Below are 17,847 nucleotides of genomic sequence, written 5' to 3' on the forward strand. Positions count from 1 at the left end.
GAAAACCAGAGGGGTCCGGCTACCATACATTATGTAACATCACACCATAATCCAGTGTGATGTTCCCTTGTGAAGGTCTCTTCATGGCATTGCCCATGTTGGCCTCTGAAAGCAGTGGGCTAAGGTTAATGAAGAGGTCTTCACAAATGTATTAAGCTGTGGGACCTCTCAAGGTGAGAGTCGAATATAATATATATTTTTTAAAATTTAACTACTTCCCAACCCCAGCAAAGCAAGGGTCCCAAAAGCTTCCATTTTGCTGCATGCACATGACGCAAATCACTAAAAATAAAAACCCTGTCTCGATAGATAAGCGTGAGAGAGATTGACCCAATAATACAATGTACGCGACTATTCACCTAGGCTCTGAGCTTAGTCACGTCATGTATTCTCAGCATAATCTTAAATTCAGATTATTTTCTTCCTCGTCTCCTTCTGACTAATGAGTGACTGTGCGGAGGCTTTCTTTATGTGTTTTTGGAACACTTTATAATAGTTGATGTAAAAAAAAAAAAAAATCCCCATTTTTCTGTTCTAAGAAGGAGAACGGGCAGACCATGTCTATTGTTCCCGGACCGCAGTCCTAATTGACCTTACGAGATGGGTTTTCTTCTGTCTTCAGACCTGACGAATGTAATTATGATCCCCTCCCTTGCTCTGCACCCCAAGCCTCCTGGATTCATAAAGCGCCGCGTTATTACCTCCGCCACAAAGCAGATTCCCGCAGCATTGTATCTATCAATGTGATTATCCTGCCGTCATTAGACTGGAGAGGAATTGATACCTGGTTCCTCCATATTTAAATCATCCCTCACGATAATGGAGCCCTTACAGGCAGAGCAAATCCTATTCTTGAGACTTGTTGCCTCCAAGGGTCAAAGGCTCAGAAAGTACAGGAGAAATTTGTCATTAACTAGATTTTTTTTTTACCCCCTTGGGATTTTAAAAGGGAGTGTTGAATTTATAAAACTCATTTCCATGTATCTTCTTACTGAATTCTAAGTTCGGAAAAGGAAACTCATCTATTGACCAAAGAAAGGTGTTTACCAAGCGTGTCTCTCACTCTGGAGGACCTTGCCCTGTCCTTTGTTACACAGGCAGCATATTGATTGGAATGTAATTCTTCATTCTCACCTGGGGTGGCGCTGCTAAAAAATTGTACACAGATGATCGTTGGGATTCTGAGCAGTGGGAAACTTTATCAAAAAAGGAATGATCCAAAGTGGGAACTCCAATGATTGCAGAGAGTATAGTCTTCCGTTAGTAGAAAGAGAAAACGTTATTAGTTGTAGAAATATTGAAGAAATGGTTTTAAGAATGATCCTTCGAAATCCAACAGAGCTCAACAATTCATTTAAGTTCTCGCCAAAGATTTAGGCAGACATATACTTGTCTTTAACCCATTCCTGACATCCACCGTATATTTACGGCTCAGATCTATGGAGCTGATTCCACTCCATATAGAACAAGAATAACTAAAAAAAACAGTAAATAAATTTAAGTGTAAAGTTAGATAAATAAAAAAGGTTTATACTCGAGGCCATTTGAACCATAATTGGGGGTCTCAGGTCTCAGAATCCCACCGATCTACATGGTGGGCCATTTATATGGAAACACCTGGGTGGGCCATGTATATGGATACACCTAAAAAACACATAAGTTAAGAGGTCCCCATACCGACCCTTAATAGTATTGTTCAGTGTGTGAAAAAAAGTTGGACAAAAGGGTCAGTGATTTTTCTTAAAGTCTCTTGCCACTCCTGTTCTAATGCTTACCGGCCACTTGGTAGTTTCTACTTCTTAGTTCGGCAGGAAATTCTAAGAAATGCCCACCTAGCCAATTAACCCATCTTACCCAGATTGGTTGGGTGGCATTAAACTTCATTTTAAGAGGAGTCCAGAAAGTAGAGACCGGGCAGCATTAGATGAGCGAGTTGATATTTATACCTTATATCCTACACACAGGAGTGTATCAAGATGTGTATTAATCTTCCTGAGCAATTTACAGTAGTACACCCTTGGGCACTTTAGGAGCTAAGAACAGTTAAGTCTATAGAGAAGGGTTTGAAGGTGTTTTGATGGTTTGACAGAAGAGTTCCTAACTCTTAAGTTTTTTATTTAGCTCTTTTCAGCTGATTTATGACCACAGATCTCATCAAAGTAGAAAGTGCAAGAAAAGAAAAACCTATAAAAGCCAAATTGTGTGAAATTTTCAATGGCACCCAAGTGCAAACATTTTTTTTTACCCATAAATACATGTATTTAAGTAAAAATAATAATGTCCCAAGTGGTCAATCCCCTAGTAGTGCACAGAGAAACATTATAACTCCTGAAGCAATCGGGACATGCTGGGAGTTGTAGTTGCCATATAGTATTTATTGCTCATTTAAAGGGATGGGAAATAGCAGAAATTACAATATCGCAAAAAAAACTTATTTGGAAAGATGAGAGCAGACATCAGTTGACTATACAAGGGCGGCCGTATTTACACTAATTCCCGTGAAATGTCACCGCGTGCTGAATACTTTACCCAAACGGAAAAAAAAAGATACATTATTTATCCAATTATCCAATTATCCGAGTTTTTGTCTCTTTATTAATGGCTTTTTTGGATTAAATAGAATTAAACAGCACGACGGCTTTACACACGTTTATTACGGACACCCACCCATTTTCCAATAACCTCGCATTAAGTGCTTTGTTTTCCATCAGAGACTATTGCTCCGCGCGGATATATATATAATTTTTTTTTTTTTTTTAGATCTCACCAACCGGATTTCAGTGAGAATACTTTTTATATTTATCAGAATTTACTCAGAGTTTTAGTTTTATTAATTTGCATTTGTGGACCCCAGAAACTTTTTTTTTTCTGTTGTGTATTGATTAATTTTGTGATATTCCATGGTTTATTGATTGGAAACATTTGGGTGAAGAATCTCTTCGATGCCCCGCCAGGGGTTATAGCCTCATTGCTCCCTGAGAGATGAATATTACCTTTTAAAGCTTTAAAATATTTATGAAGCGAGCAGATAAAAGCGGCAGAAAGAGAATATAACTCCCGATTTTATAAGTAATTACAATTTTCTCCCCATTAAACATTAAATAAAATCCCATCTTGGAAATCTGAGCGCTCACGTAAGCGGCATCAAAGGAGATGGCAATTCTTCACATCAACGCGCGAAGTTTTCCACTGACCGATGCGCGTCTTCCTTCCTCTTTTTTTATAATTTGGCTTTGAGTGATTACAACGCGATTTAACTCTTATTAAAAATCCTTTCGGATCTCCAAAACAGAAGGATTTTTAATTTTTTACAGCTGACAGCTCCAGGACTAGGCTACCAGCCACCTTGGCAGTCTATCAGAGGTGGCCGGGCTGGTAGGCAAGGAGCACGCACTTAGAAGTTTTTTGCTATAGAGTTTGTAAGTGCTGCGCTGAGGCTGGTCTGTTTATTGGATCCATCCAGCTTCAATTTCGCAACATTATTCCAATTTGACCACTTGAGAAAGCCAAAGGCGAAACGTATGACGGAGCCCTGGGGTCCTGATGTTTGTGTTAATCTCTTTTAATTATGTTATGTGTTGTGAAATTGGATTCTGGGCTCCCCCGGTGGCCACTTGTGGAATTGAACTTGTGTGCATCATCCCCTCTGTTCACCTGCTCCTATCAGGATGTGGGAGTCGCTATATAACCTTGCTCCTCTGTCAGTTTCTTGCTGGTCAACAATGTAATCAGAAGCCTTCTGTGCTTGTTCCTGCTACTAGACAACTCCCAGCTAAGTTGGACTTTTGTCCTTGTGTGTTTTTGCATTTTGTTCCTGTTCACAGCTGCTGTTTCGTTACTGTGTCTGGAAAGCTCTTGTGATCGGAAATTGCCACTCTGGTGTTATGAGTTAATGCTAGAGTCTTAAAGGAATTTCTGGATGGTGTTTTGATAGGGTTTTCTGCTGACCATGAAAGTGTCCTTTCTGTCTTCCTGCTATCTAGAAAGCGGACCTCGATTTTGCTAAACCTATTTTCATACTACGTTTGTCATTTCATCTAAAATCACCGCCAATATATGTGGGGGCCTCTGTCTGCCTTTTGGGAAAATTTCTCTAGAGGTGAGCCAGGACTGTCTTTTCCTCTGCTAGGATTAGGTAGTTCTCCGGCTGGCGCTGGGCATCTAGGGTTAAAAAACGTAGGCATGCTACCCGGCCACTTCTAGTTGTGCGGCAGGTTTAGTTCATGGTCAGTATAGTTTCCATCTTCCAAGAGCTAGTTCTCATATATGCTGGGCTATGTTCTCTCGCCATTGAGAATCATGACAGTTTGACCGGACCAAAAAAGGGTTAAATTACTGGCTGAGAAAGGAGAGAAAAAAGAAGTCTGCTACAATTTTTTTTTTTTTCCTCTAGTTCTGAGTGTGCTCTTAATTGAATCACTTGCTAGTCTGCCTATACTGCAGCCTTCCTCTCTTTCTCTCCTTCTAATCCTTGAATGGCTCTGTGTTCACCTGTTTCAAATGGATCTTCAGAGTGTAGCTACAGGTTTGAATAATCTCGCCACAAAGGTACAAAATTTGCAAGATTTTGTTGTTCATGCACCTATGTCTGAGCCTAGAATTCCTTTGCCTGAATTCTTCTCGGGGAATAGATCTCACTTTCAAAATTTTAAAAATAATTGCAAATTGTTTTTGTCCCTGAAGTCTCGCTCTGCCGGAGACCCTGCACAGCAGGTCAGGATTGTAATTTCCTTGCTCCGGGGCGACCCTCAAGACTGGGCTTTTGCATTGGCACCAGGGGATCCTGCGTTGCTCAATGTGGATGCGTTTTTTCTGGCCTTGGGGTTGCTTTATGAGGAACCTCATTTAGAGCTTCAGGCGGAAAAGGCCTTGATGTCCTTGTCTCAGGGGCAAGATGAAGCTGAAATATACTGCCAAAAATTCCGCAAATGGTCTGTGCTTACTCAGTGGAATGAGTGCGCCCTGGCGGCGATTTTCAGAGAAGGTCTCTCTGATGCCATTAAGGATGTTATGGTGGGGTTCCCTGTGCCTGCGAGTCTGAATGAGTCCATGACGATGGCTATTCAGATCGATAGGCGTCTGCGGGAGCGCAAACCTGTGCACCATTTGGCGGTGTCTACTGAGAAAACGCCAGAAAATATGCAATGTGATAGAATTCTGTCCAGAAGCGAGCGGCAGAATTTTAGACGAAAAAATGGGTTGTGCTTCTATTGTGGTGATTCAACTCATGTTATATCAGCATGCTTTAAGCGTACTAAGAAGCCTGACAAGTCTGTTTCAATTAGCACTTTACAGTCTAAGTTTATTCTATCTGTGACCCTGATTTGTTCTTTGTCATCTATTACCGCGGACGCCTATGTCGACTCTGGCGCTGCTTTGAGTCTTATGGATTGGTCCTTTGCCAAACGCTGTGGGTATGATTTGGAGCCACTGGAGGCTCCGATACCTCTGAAAGGGATTGACTCCACCCCATTGGCTAGTAATAAACCACAATACTGGACACAAGTGACTATGCGTGTTAATCCGGATCACCAGGAGGTTATTCGCTTTCTGGTGCTGTATAATCTACATGATGTTTTGGTGCTGGGATTGCCATGGCTGCAATCTCATAACCCAGTCCTCGACTGGAGAGCTATGTCTGTGTTAAGCTGGGGATGTAAAGGAACTCATGGGGACGTACCTTTGGTTTCCATTTCATCATCTATTCCCTCTGAGATTCCTGAATTCTTGTCTGACTTTCGTGACGTTTTTGAAGAACCCAAGGTTGGTTCACTACCTCCGCACCGGGAGTGCGATTGTGCCATAGACTTGATTCCGGGTAGTAAATACCCTAAGGGTCGTTTATTTAATCTGTCTGTGCCTGAACACGCTGCTATGCGATAATATATAAAGGAGTCCTTGGAAAAGGGACATATTCGTCCTTCGTCATCTCCCTTAGGAGCCGGTTTTTTCTTTGTGTCTAAGAAAGACGGCTCTTTGAGGCCGTGTATTGATTATCGACTTTTGAATAAAATCACGGTTAAATATCAATATCCGTTACCACTGCTTACTGATTTGTTTGCTCGTATAAAGGGGGCCAAGTGGTTCTCTAAGATTGATCTCCGTGGGGCGTATAATTTGGTGCGAATCAAGCAGGGGGATGAGTGGAAAACCGCATTTAATACGCCCGAGGGCCATTTTGAGTATTTGGTGATGCCTTTTGGTCTTTCAAATGCCCCTTCAGTCTTCCAGTCCTTTATGCATGACATTTTCCGCGATTATTTGGATAAATTTATGATTGTTTATCTGGATGATATTCTGATTTTTTCGGATGACTGGGACTCTCATGTCCAGCAGGTCAGGAGGGTTTTTCAGGTTTTGCGGTCTAATTCCTTGTGTGTGAAGGGTTCTAAGTGTGTTTTTGGGGTTCAAAAGATTTCTTTCTTGGGATACATTTTTTCCCCCTCTTCCATCGAGATGGATCCTGTCAAGGTTCAGGCTATTGGTGATTGGACGCAACCCTCTTCTCTTAAGAGTCTTCAGAAATTTTTGGGCTTTGCTAACTTTTATCGTCGATTTATTGCTGGTTTTTCTGATGTTGTAAAACCATTGACTGATTTGACTAAGAAGGGTGCTGATGTTGCTGATTGGTCCCCTGATGCTGTGGAGGCCTTTCGGGAGCTCAAGCGCCGCTTTTCTTCCGCCCCAGTGTTGCGTCAGCCTGATGTTGCTCTTCCTTTTCAGGTTGAGGTCGACGCTTCTGAAATCGGAGCTGGGGCGGTGTTGTCGCAGAGAAGTTCCGACTGCTCCGTGATGAGACCTTGTGCTTTTTTTTCCCGTAAATTTTCGCCCGCCGAGCGGAATTATGATATTGGGAATCGGGAGCTTTTGGCCATGAAGTGGGCTTTTGAGGAGTGGCGTCACTGGCTTGAGGGGGCCAGACATCAGGTGGTGGTATTGACTCACCACAAAAATTTAATTTACCTTGAGTCTGCCAGGCGCCTGAATCCTAGACAGGCGCGCTGGTCGTTGTTTTTCTCTCGGTTTAATTTTGTGGTGTCGTACCTACCGGGTTCTAAGAATGTTAAGGTGGATGCCCTTTCTAGGAGTTTTGAGCCTGACTCCCCTGGTAATTCTGAGCCCACAGGTATCCTTAAAGATGGAGTGATATTGTCTGCCGTTTCTCCAGACCTGCGGCGGGCCTTGCAGGAGTTTCAGGCGGATAGACCTGATCGTTGCCCACCTGGTAGACTGTTTGTTCCTGATGATTGGACCAGTAGAGTCATCTCTGAGGTTCATTCTTCTGCGTTGGCAGGTCATCCTGGAATCTTTGGTACCAGGGATTTGGTGGCAAGGTCCTTCTGGTGGCCTTCCCTGTCACGAGATGTGCGAGGCTTTGTGCAGTCTTGTGACGTTTGTGCTCGGGCCAAGCCTTGTTGTTCTCGGGCTAGTGGATTGTTGTTGCCCTTGCCTATCCTGAAGAGGCCTTGGACGCACATCTCGATGGATTTTATTTCGGATCTGCCTGTTTCTCAGAAGATGTCTGTCATCTGGGTGGTGTGTGACCGTTTCTCTAAGATGGTCCATCTGGTTCCCTTGCCTAAGTTGCCTTCTTCTTCCGAGTTGGTTCCTCTGTTTTTTCAAAATGTTGTTCGTTTGCATGGTATTCCTGAGAATATCGTTTCTGACAGAGGGACCCAATTCGTGTCTAGATTTTGGCGGGCATTCTGTGCTAGGATGGGCATAGATTTGTCTTTTTCGTCTGCTTTCCATCCTCAGACTAATGGCCAGACCGAGCGGACTAATCAGACCTTGGAGACATATTTGAGGTGTTTTGTGTCTGCGGATCAGGATGATTGGGTTGCTTTTTTGCCTTTGGCGGAGTTCGCCCTCAATAATCGGGCCAGCTCTGCCACCTTGGTGTCCCCGTTTTTCTGTAATTTGGGGTTTCATCCTCGATTTTCCTCCGGTCAAGTGGAATCTTCGGATTGTCCTGGAGTGGATGCTGTGGTGGAGAGGTTGCATCAGATTTGGGGGCAGGTGGTGGACAATTTGAAGTTGTCCCAGGAGAAGACTCAGCTTTTTGCCAACCGCCGTCGTCGTGTTGGTCCTCGGCTTTGTGTTGGGGACTTGGTGTGGTTGTCTTCTCGTTTTGTCCCTATGAGGGTTTCTTCTCCTAAGTTTAAGCCTCGGTTCATCGGCCCGTACAAGATATTGGAGATTCTTAACCCTGTGTCCTTCCGTTTGGACCTCCCTGCATCCTTTTCGATTCATAATGTTTTTCATCGGTCATTGTTGCGCAGGTATGAGGTACCGGTTGTGCCTTCCGTTGAGCCTCCTGCTCCGGTGTTGGTTGAGGGTGAGTTGGAGTACGTTGTGGAAAAGATCTTAGACTCTCGTGTTTCCAGACGGAGACTCCAGTATCTGGTCAAATGGAAGGGATACGGTCAGGAGGATAATTCTTGGGTCACTGCCTCTGATGTTCATGCCTCCGATCTTGTCCGTGCCTTTCATAGGGCTCATCCTGATCGCCCTGGTGGTTCTGGTGAGGGTTCGGTGCCCCCTCCTTGAGGGGGGGGTACTGTTGTGAAATTGGATTCTGGGCTCCCCCGGTGGCCACTTGTGGAACTGAACTTGTGTGCATCATCCCCTCTGTTCACCTGCTCCTATCAGGATGTGGGAGTCGCTATATAACCTTGCTCCTCTGTCAGTTTCTTGCCGGTCAACAATGTAATCAGAAGCCTTCTGTGCTTGTTCCTGCTACTAGACAACTCCCAGCTAAGTTGGACTTTTGTCCTTGTGTGTTTTTGCATTTTGTTCCTGTTCACAGCTGCTGTTTCGTTACTGTGTCTGGAAAGCTCTTGTGATCGGAAATTGCCACTCTGGTGTTATGAGTTAATGCTAGAGTCTTAAAGGAATTTCTGGATGGTGTTTTGATAGGGTTTTCTGCTGACCATGAAAGTGTCCTTTCTGTCTTCCTGCTATCTAGAAAGCGGACCTCGATTTTGCTAAACCTATTTTCATACTACGTTTGTCATTTCATCTAAAATCACCGCCAATATATGTGGGAGCCTCTGTCTGCCTTTTGGGAAAATTTCTCTAGAGGTGAGCCAGGACTGTCTTTTCCTCTGCTAGGATTAGGTAGTTCTCCGGCTGGCGCTGGGCATCTAGGGTTAAAAAACGTAGGCATGCTACCCGGCCACTTCTAGTTGTGCGGCAGGTTTAGTTCATGGTCAGTATAGTTTCCATCTTCCAAGAGCTAGTTCTCATATATGCTGGGCTATGTTCTCTCGCCATTGAGAATCATGACAGTTATGTATATAATAAATGATAGATAGATAGATAGATAGATAGATAGATAGATAGATAGATGGATATAACAGATAGATATAGAAATAATAGATAAATAATAGATAGAAGGATAGATAATAGATAGGCATATATGTACACACCATAATTAAAAGAGATCAACACAAGGCTACTTTCACACATCAGGTTTTCAGTGTCAGGCTAAATCCGGCGAATGTTGAAAAAACTGGATCCGGCGCAGATTGTGAAAAACTGATGCAACGGATCCATTTTTTTTACGGATCCGGCTAGCATATCTAGATTATTGGCTAAAAAAAAAATTTGGAGCATGATCAGTTTAAAAAAACGGATCAGGCCGCCGGATCCGCCTTTTACCGGACCCGGCACCTTGCGGCTCCCATAGGCTTCCATTCTAGCAAACGTTGCTATGGACGTTTTTTCAAGAAACCGGAAGCTGCAGATTTGCCGGATCCGGCGAAAACCGGACGAAACACAATGTCATCCGGTGCAATCCGGCACTAATACAAGTCTATGGGGAAAAAAACCTGATCCAGCGGCAACATTCGCCTGATTCGGTTTTTTGAAAATTAGCCGGATTTAGCCTGACACTGAAAACCTGATGTGTGAAAGTAGCCTAAAGAGCTCAGATATGCGTTTCACCTTTGGCTTTCTCAAGGGGTCAAATTGGAAAAATATCTATTATCCATCTATCTATCTATTATCTATCTGTCTATCTATTATCTATCTATCTATCTATCTATCTATCTATCTATCTATCTATCTATCTATCTATTGTCCAACTATCTATTATCCATCTAACTATTATCTATCTATCTATCTATCTATCTATCTATCTATTATCTATCTATCTATCTATCTATTTATCTACCTATCTATCTATTTATCTATCTATCCATCTATCTATTATCTATCTATCTATTATCTATCTGTTATCTATATATATTATTTATCTATCTATCCATCTATCTATTATCTATCTATCTATTATCTATCTGTTATCTATATATATTATTTATCTATCTATCTATCTATCTATCTATCTATCATCTATCTATTATCTATCTATCATCTATCTATCTATTCTCTATTATCTATCTATCCTCTATATCTATCTGTTGTCTGTCTATCTATTATCTGTATATTATCTATCTATTATCTATTATCTATCTATTATCTATCTGTATATACAGCTCTTTCCTTTACCTGATATGTTTGTCATCAACTTTCCTTTGTGTTTTCCCCCCACTTTTTTAATGTATAAATTTTAACAATTTTTCATGTATCAATTAATTTATATTTTTAGCTATTTCCTCTTCACCCCTCTATAGATTTAACATATATTCATTTCAAGATATTCACTTTCTTGATATATTTATTATCCACATTGTTTTGCAGCTCGGCCCCATTAAGGCTTCGTCTTAGTTTTCAGTGTCGCACTGATAACACCGCATCTAGTGCTATAGAACATCTGGCAGTTTGGGACTGCAGATTGCTATGTAGACTGCACACCCCCTAGAGTAAATTCCACACTGGGACCCCCAGATCTTCGGCAATGTCTCTTCAGTGCCCATATTTATCCTTGTGTCTTTAGCAGACTTTTCTCTCCTTCAGTCCTACAATCTTCTAGTCTCCGGATCCTGGCGACAAGGAATTATTTTTTAAAAATTTAGCGCACTGAAGTTTTATGTCCTTTACTTATAAATATTTGGCTGAGTCACATCCAGAGCAACGCTCCCATCAGACTGATATAAACACCGACAACATATGCATCAGCCGCAGGAATGAACAACTTGGCAGCCGTCATCATCGTCCTTCTCAGGGGGCATGTGAACAGATCATTTTACCGGTGACTTAAAACACAAACAGCCGGGAAGAAAAGTCTATTATTCAGGATAGTAATGTAGCTACAGAGGGCAGTACTTCACCTCATGTTCCCCTGGGGGGTCAGTAATTCTAAATAAAGAGCTGAGTCACTGAGCACATACATTACATTAGATCCTGCATTTACCCCAGAGCTGCACTCACTATTCTGCTGGTGCAGTCACTGTGTACATACATAACATTACTGATCCTGAGTTACATCCTGTATTATACCCCAGAGCTGCACTCACTATTCTGCTGGTGCAGTCACTGTGTACATACATAACATTACTCATCCTGAGTTACATCCTGTATTATCCCCCAGAGCTGCACTTACTATTCTGCTGGTGCAGTCACTGTGTACATACATTACATTACTGATCCTGAGTTACATCCTGTATTATACCCCAGAGCTGCACTCACTATTCTGCTGGTGCAGTCACTGTGTACATACATTACATTACTGATCCTGAGTTACATCCTGTATTATACTCCAGAGCTGCACTCACTATTCTGCTGGTGCAGTCACTGTGTGCATACATTACATTACTCATCCTGAGTTACATCCTGTATTATATCCCAGAGCTGAACTCACTATTCTGCTGGTGCAGTCACTGTGTACATGCATTACAGTACTGATCCTGAGTTATATCCTGTATTATACCCCAGAGCTGCGCTCACTATTCTGCTGGTGTAGTCACTGTGTACATACATTACATTACATTACTGATCCTGAGTTACATCCTGTATTATGCTCCAGAGCTGCACTCACTATTCTGCTGGTGCAGTCACTGTGTACATACATTACAGTACTGATCCTGAGTTATATCCTGTATTATACCCCAGAGCTGCACTCACTATTCTGCTGGTGCAGTCACTGTGTACATACATTACATTACTGATCCTGAGTTACATCCTGTATTATACCCCAGAGCTGAACTCACTATTCTGCTGGTGCAGTCACTGTGTACATGCATTACAGTACTGATCCTGAGTTATATCCTGTATTATACCGCAGAGCTGCGCTCACTATTCTGCTGGTGTAGTAACTGTGTACATACATTACATTACTGATCCTGAGTTACATCCTGTATTATGCTTCAGAGCTGCACTCACTATTCTGCTGGTGCAGTCACTGTGTACATACATTACATTACTGATCCTGAGTTACCTTCTGTATTATACCCCAGAGCTGAACTCACTATTCTGCTAGTGCAGTCACTGTGTACATGCATTACAGTACTGATCCTAAGTTATATCCTGTATTATACCGCAGAGCTGCGCTCACTATTCTGCTGGTGTAGTAACTGTGTACATACATTACATTACTGATCCAGAGATACATCCTGTATTATGCTTCAGAGCTGCACTCACTATTCTGCTGGTGCAGTCACTGTGTACATACATTACATTACTGATCCTGAGTTACATCCTGTATTATACTCCAGAGCTGCCCTCACTTTTCTGCTGGTGCACTCACTGTGCACATACATTACATTACTGATCCTGAGTTACATCCTGTATTATACTCCAGAGCTGCCCTCAGTATTCTGCTGGTGCAATCACTGTGTACATACATTACATTACTGATCCTGTGTTACATCCTGTATTATACTCCAGAGCTGCCCTCACTATTCTGCTGGTGCAGTCACTGTGCACATACATTACATTACTGATCCTGAGTTACATCCTGTATTATACTCCAGAGCTGCACTCACTGTCACGCTCATGCCCTGACAGGTGGGCGTGAGCTTGGGGGGTTTGTGGCCCCACTGTGCCACAAACCAGACTACCCTGGAAGGGGCGTGACTATGACAGCTGCCTGGGTTTTCACTGGAGCCTCTGATGGTGAGGTCAGGCTTGTGCAGCAGGCAGCTGTCAAGTGCTACTCCAGGGTGGTGTCTGGCTGTGGCTGCTGATCCCACTTGGAGAACAGGAACAGTAGGACAGGTGCGGGCATCAGGCAGGACTGGCAGAAGAGCACAGCTGAAACTCAGATGAGTAGGCTGGCACGGCTGAGACACAGGGCTGGCAGAGAACAGTGGGCTGGCAGGTACGGCAGAGAACACAGGGCTGGCAGGCATGGCAGAGAACACAGGGCTGGCAGGCACAGCAGAGAACACAGAGCTGGCAGGCATGGCAGAGAACACAGGACTGGCAGGCATGGCAGAGAACACAGGGCTGGCAGGCACGGCAGAGAACACAGGCCTGGCGGGCATGGCAGAGAACACAGGCCTGGCAGGCATGGTGTATGAAGGTGTGGTGTATGAAGGAACAGGTAGGGACCTGTTCACACTGGAGGTGCAGATAAGGAAATAAGAAGAAAGGAAAGAAGTATGAAGGAACAAGTTGGGACCTGTTCACACAGAAAGAGAAGTGCAAGGCTGCAGATAGAAGCAGAAGGGCAGCAAGAAATAGCGTAGCAACAAAAGCTTAGCAGAGCAGAACCGCAAGGAATGCGGAGAGGAGCTGCAGCCAGAGATTACTGCAGCAGCGGAAGCTAAGCAGAACGGAGCCACAAGGAATGTGGAGAGGAGCTGCAGCAAGAGGTTTCTGCAGCAAAGCAGAGCAGAACCGCAAGGAATGCGGAGAGGAGCTGCAGTAAGAGTTACTGCTGCAGCAGAAGCTAAGCAGAACAGAACCGCAAGGAATGCAGAGAGGAGCTGCAGCAAGAGATTCTGCAGCAGGAGCGGAGCAGAGTAGAACGGAACAGAACCGCAGGAGTGCGGAGCAGAGGTAAAGCCACAAAAGTACAGAGCAGGCAGAGCCGCAAGAGTGCAGAGCGAAAGCAGACTGAGAACACAAGGAAACACACAGAAGGGAAGGAAGCCACAGACAAGGGGACCGAGAAAAGACTAAGTTCAGAAAAGGAACAAGAACAAAGTCACAGGGACCAGGATATTCTGCCTCCTGGAGGGCAGACAACAAGATCAAGGCAAGAACACTGAGAAAAGCCTCTAGAGAGGGAGTAACACAGAGCAAGGCCTGGCAAACTCAGAAGCTAAACACAAACTGAGCTAACACATTGCACAGGCCCAGTCCACTGGGTGGTGCTGCACTAAATACTGGAGGCCTCTTGGTAATTGATCAGGAACAGATTAGACAGGTGCACCTGATTCCTATAAGAACCAGAGAGTTCAGGCGCCGCCCCCCTATGCCCACAGCCAGGAAGCATGCAGAGAGCAGAGACACAGAATATGGAGCTGGCACGAAACAGAAACCACATCATGGCCTGGAGCAGTGGGTAAGATATTGTGAGAGATGAGAGGCCATGCCATGATGCCAACAGAGTTGTTACTACGTTATATTACTTATCCAGTACTGAATCTGAGTAATTTCACCAACTGAAGAGTGAGTACAGCTCTGAAGTATAATACAGGATGTAGCTTATGTGAAAATGTGATAAAAATAGACAGCAGTGGTTTTAAATTACTTGAAAGGGTGGTCTTGTCAAGATATCAAAGCTTATAGATGAACAGTATGAGAGGACTGGTTTCTCCACTTTGAGGCCCCTTCCCTTTACAGTAGAGCACCCCCCTCTTTGGCATTTGTTATACACATACTCAACTAATCCCACATGATTTCAGTGGGAAGAACGAAGAGATCCCATAATTAAAACCACATGTTTATTGATTTATATTTAAAATTAACAAGAATATAAAAAAGCAAAAATACCACAGGGGACACCAAAAGACAAGGAAATAGTTAACAAACCATACTCATAAGAATCAGGATAGCACAAATGGCTGAAAACCCCCCAGTAATTAGCTCAGTGATTTAGTATGTCCAATGCAAAATAGCGGTATCTAGTACTCCCATCTATCTGCCACAGGGCAAACTCAGTGATAATGCACACGGTGGTTTACTTTATCTGATACAGAGGTTACAAGCAATATATGAAGTGCACACCTGGGGGTAAACTAACCGACCATCCAATACATAAAATAGTGAGGAGATGGTATTACCTTGTTTTTATTTGTTATACACACTCAATTTTCTGCTCATTTTTTTAAGACTACAAATTTCTCACGATACAAATTCAATCCTTTATCGTGACATGCTAATAAAATCCTTGGCAGATTGCAGTTCACATTGGTTGGCCACATGTAGCATAAACATTTCCAAACAGAGTATCACAAAATCTTAATTTTTTATTTAGTTAGGAAATGTTGAAGCAAGAGGAAAGGTGAGGATGGACTTCCATACAGGGTTTGCTTGCTATTCATTCCCTGACATTTGATACTACATTTTGCCTGTATATGGTCTATAGGCTGATATGGGAAAATGTCACTGGGAGTTGGACACTCCTACTGTTTTTCGAGAAGAGATTTTGGTGGTTGTCCACTCAAAAGGTTTTCCTCATCGTGTTAGTAAATAAATGGGAGGCAGCCCTTCCCTATGACAATAACATGTCTTCGAGTACTTACTGTTGTTAAACTCATGATGATGTTACCAAGCTGAAGATCTAAAATGTGTTGCGACTGAATATGTTATAGGATTGTGCACCATAAACTTACCCCTATATTTTCTCTTTTTCAGGTTGTGGTAAGTGACAGGATACAGGGATCCAAGTTTCGTCTGTATGGAAAAGGTGTGGATGAGGAACCCAAGGGAATATTCAGAATAAACGAGAATACAGGAGAAGTGCAGGTCACCAAAGCTCTGGACAGAGAGGTCATTCCCTCTTATCAGGTATGTGTACCCTTCTCTAGAACTTGCAGTACCATAGTATATGGTTGATGGTCCCAATAGGCTTCACGGCACATCATAGACTCACGCCTTTGGTCAAGAAGGTGCTGTAGAAAAGAAAATAGTCTTGGCTGCTTTTGTGGAGCAGTTTTCATCCAAGTTATATTATCTGTTTTCTTTTATGTGGAACCTTCTCTTTGGATCATGCCGATGCACAACCCAAGGTTAACTCAAGAATCGTCTTGGCTACTTTTGTGGAGCAGTTTTCATTCAAGTTACAATATCTTTTTATTTTGGATGTGGAAACTTGTCTTGGAATCTGGGTGGTGATGACCAACTCAATGTCTTCGAAGGATGGGATATGAATTGGAATTAATTCATCTGTCACCTACCATGTTCCACCAGTCATGTCGCTAGTTTGCCCTTACAAATTTGTGACATATGTTTCCAAACATCCAACGAATCAATTGACTGGATTAAAATTTGTAATTGGATTAATATCTCTGATGTTATCCCTCTTTTTGTCAGGAGAATCCCTCTTATCAGGTATTCGTACTTGCTCTTGATCTTGCAATATTATAGTGTATGGTTTGTGGTCCTAATGGGCTTAACGGAACTTCATAGACTCATGTTTTGGTCAGCAAGGTGGTGAAGAAAGGAGAAGAACCATCTTGGTTGCTTTTGTGAATCAGTTTTCATCCAAGTTACAATGTATGTTTTCTTGGATGTACTGTATAATTTTGACTTGGGAAGTGGGTGGTGACCCAACTCAAATGTCTTCGAAGGATAGGGTATGGATGGGCATTAATTCATCTGTTCATATGTTCCACCAGTCGTGTCCCTTGTTTCACTTTACACTTGCCAGTAAAAATATCATATGTTTTCCCAACGTCCAACGCATCCATTTGAGTGGATTCAGGTTTGTAGTTAGATTCATACCTTCGATGTTGTCCGGAGAATACCTCATTGCTTCTTACCAGATATGTATACTTGCTCTAAATCTTCCATAGAATATGGTTTTGGTCCCAACGGGCTTCATCATGACACTTCATAGTCTCCGTTTTTGGTCAACTAGGTGATGTAGAAAAGAGAATAACTGTCTTGACTGCTTTTGTGGAGCAGTTTTAATCCAAGTTACAATATCTGTTTTTGGGATAAGAGTGGTGATGCCCAACTCATCGTCTTCGAAAATATGGGATACGGATGGGCATTGATTGATCTGTCACTTATCATATTCCACCAGTCATGTCCTTACAAATTTCTTACATATATTTTTCCAACATCCATTGATTGGATTGAGACTTTTAATTAGATTCGTACCTTCTAGGTTGTGCTCTTTTTGGCTTGAGAATCTTCAGCAATCCAATCATTCCGGAAGGAAACTTCTTCTAGACTTTTTTTTTACCCTATTTTTGACCTTATGTCTGCACCAAATTGCCTTGAGCTAAAGATCGATGCTCTCTGATGCAGAGTGTTTTTTGTCTGATAGATGGTAGAGAAGGAGAACGTCGATTTGGCAACGTTTTTGGAATTCCATCCATTTTGCATTAATCATCAGATTTTTCTATCACATTTAGTCGGAGAACCTAAAACCTCCCTCCGTTCATTTCTCGAAATGATGTCCTGAATGAACATTAGCACCTACCTTGCATATTCGGAAGTATCTTTCTGCATATTAATATGATTTATAGTACAACATTGCTGAATAACATGGAAACTTTTGAAAATCATGAAATGTTCTTAGTCCACCCATTATGCCGGCATCCCTACGGTTGTATTGCTGTTTTATTTTCCAGCGGTTACAATTGAAGTGTGGGAGTACTATGGAATATGTAGAAGTTGTATTCTTTGCTTTCTTTTATGCACAATACATTATAACATGTAATTTATTTTTTTTTCGTAATAACAATGAGATAGGTATTAGCTATAATTACCACAATGTTCCCTGGAACTTCTCTGTTTAAGTGCAGTTTACTTGCAACCATTGTG

The 17,847-nt window shown here is 42.5% G+C and overlaps 1 protein-coding gene across 1 annotated transcript in view; it reads left to right on the forward strand.

Moving 5' to 3' along the window:
- CDH13 (cadherin 13) overlaps nucleotides 1–17,847 on the forward strand; it is a 916,091-nt gene that overhangs the window by 501,695 nt on the left and 396,549 nt on the right. Inside the window, exon 5 of the mRNA XM_077288603.1 lies at nucleotides 15,709–15,861. Within this exon, the coding sequence (XP_077144718.1) occupies nucleotides 15,709–15,861 (153 nt within the window). The remainder of the gene's footprint in view (nucleotides 1–15,708; nucleotides 15,862–17,847) is intronic.

Source organism: Ranitomeya variabilis, chromosome 2 (genome assembly GCF_051348905.1).
Source record: "Ranitomeya variabilis isolate aRanVar5 chromosome 2, aRanVar5.hap1, whole genome shotgun sequence".
NCBI lineage: Eukaryota > Metazoa > Chordata > Amphibia > Anura > Dendrobatidae > Ranitomeya > Ranitomeya variabilis.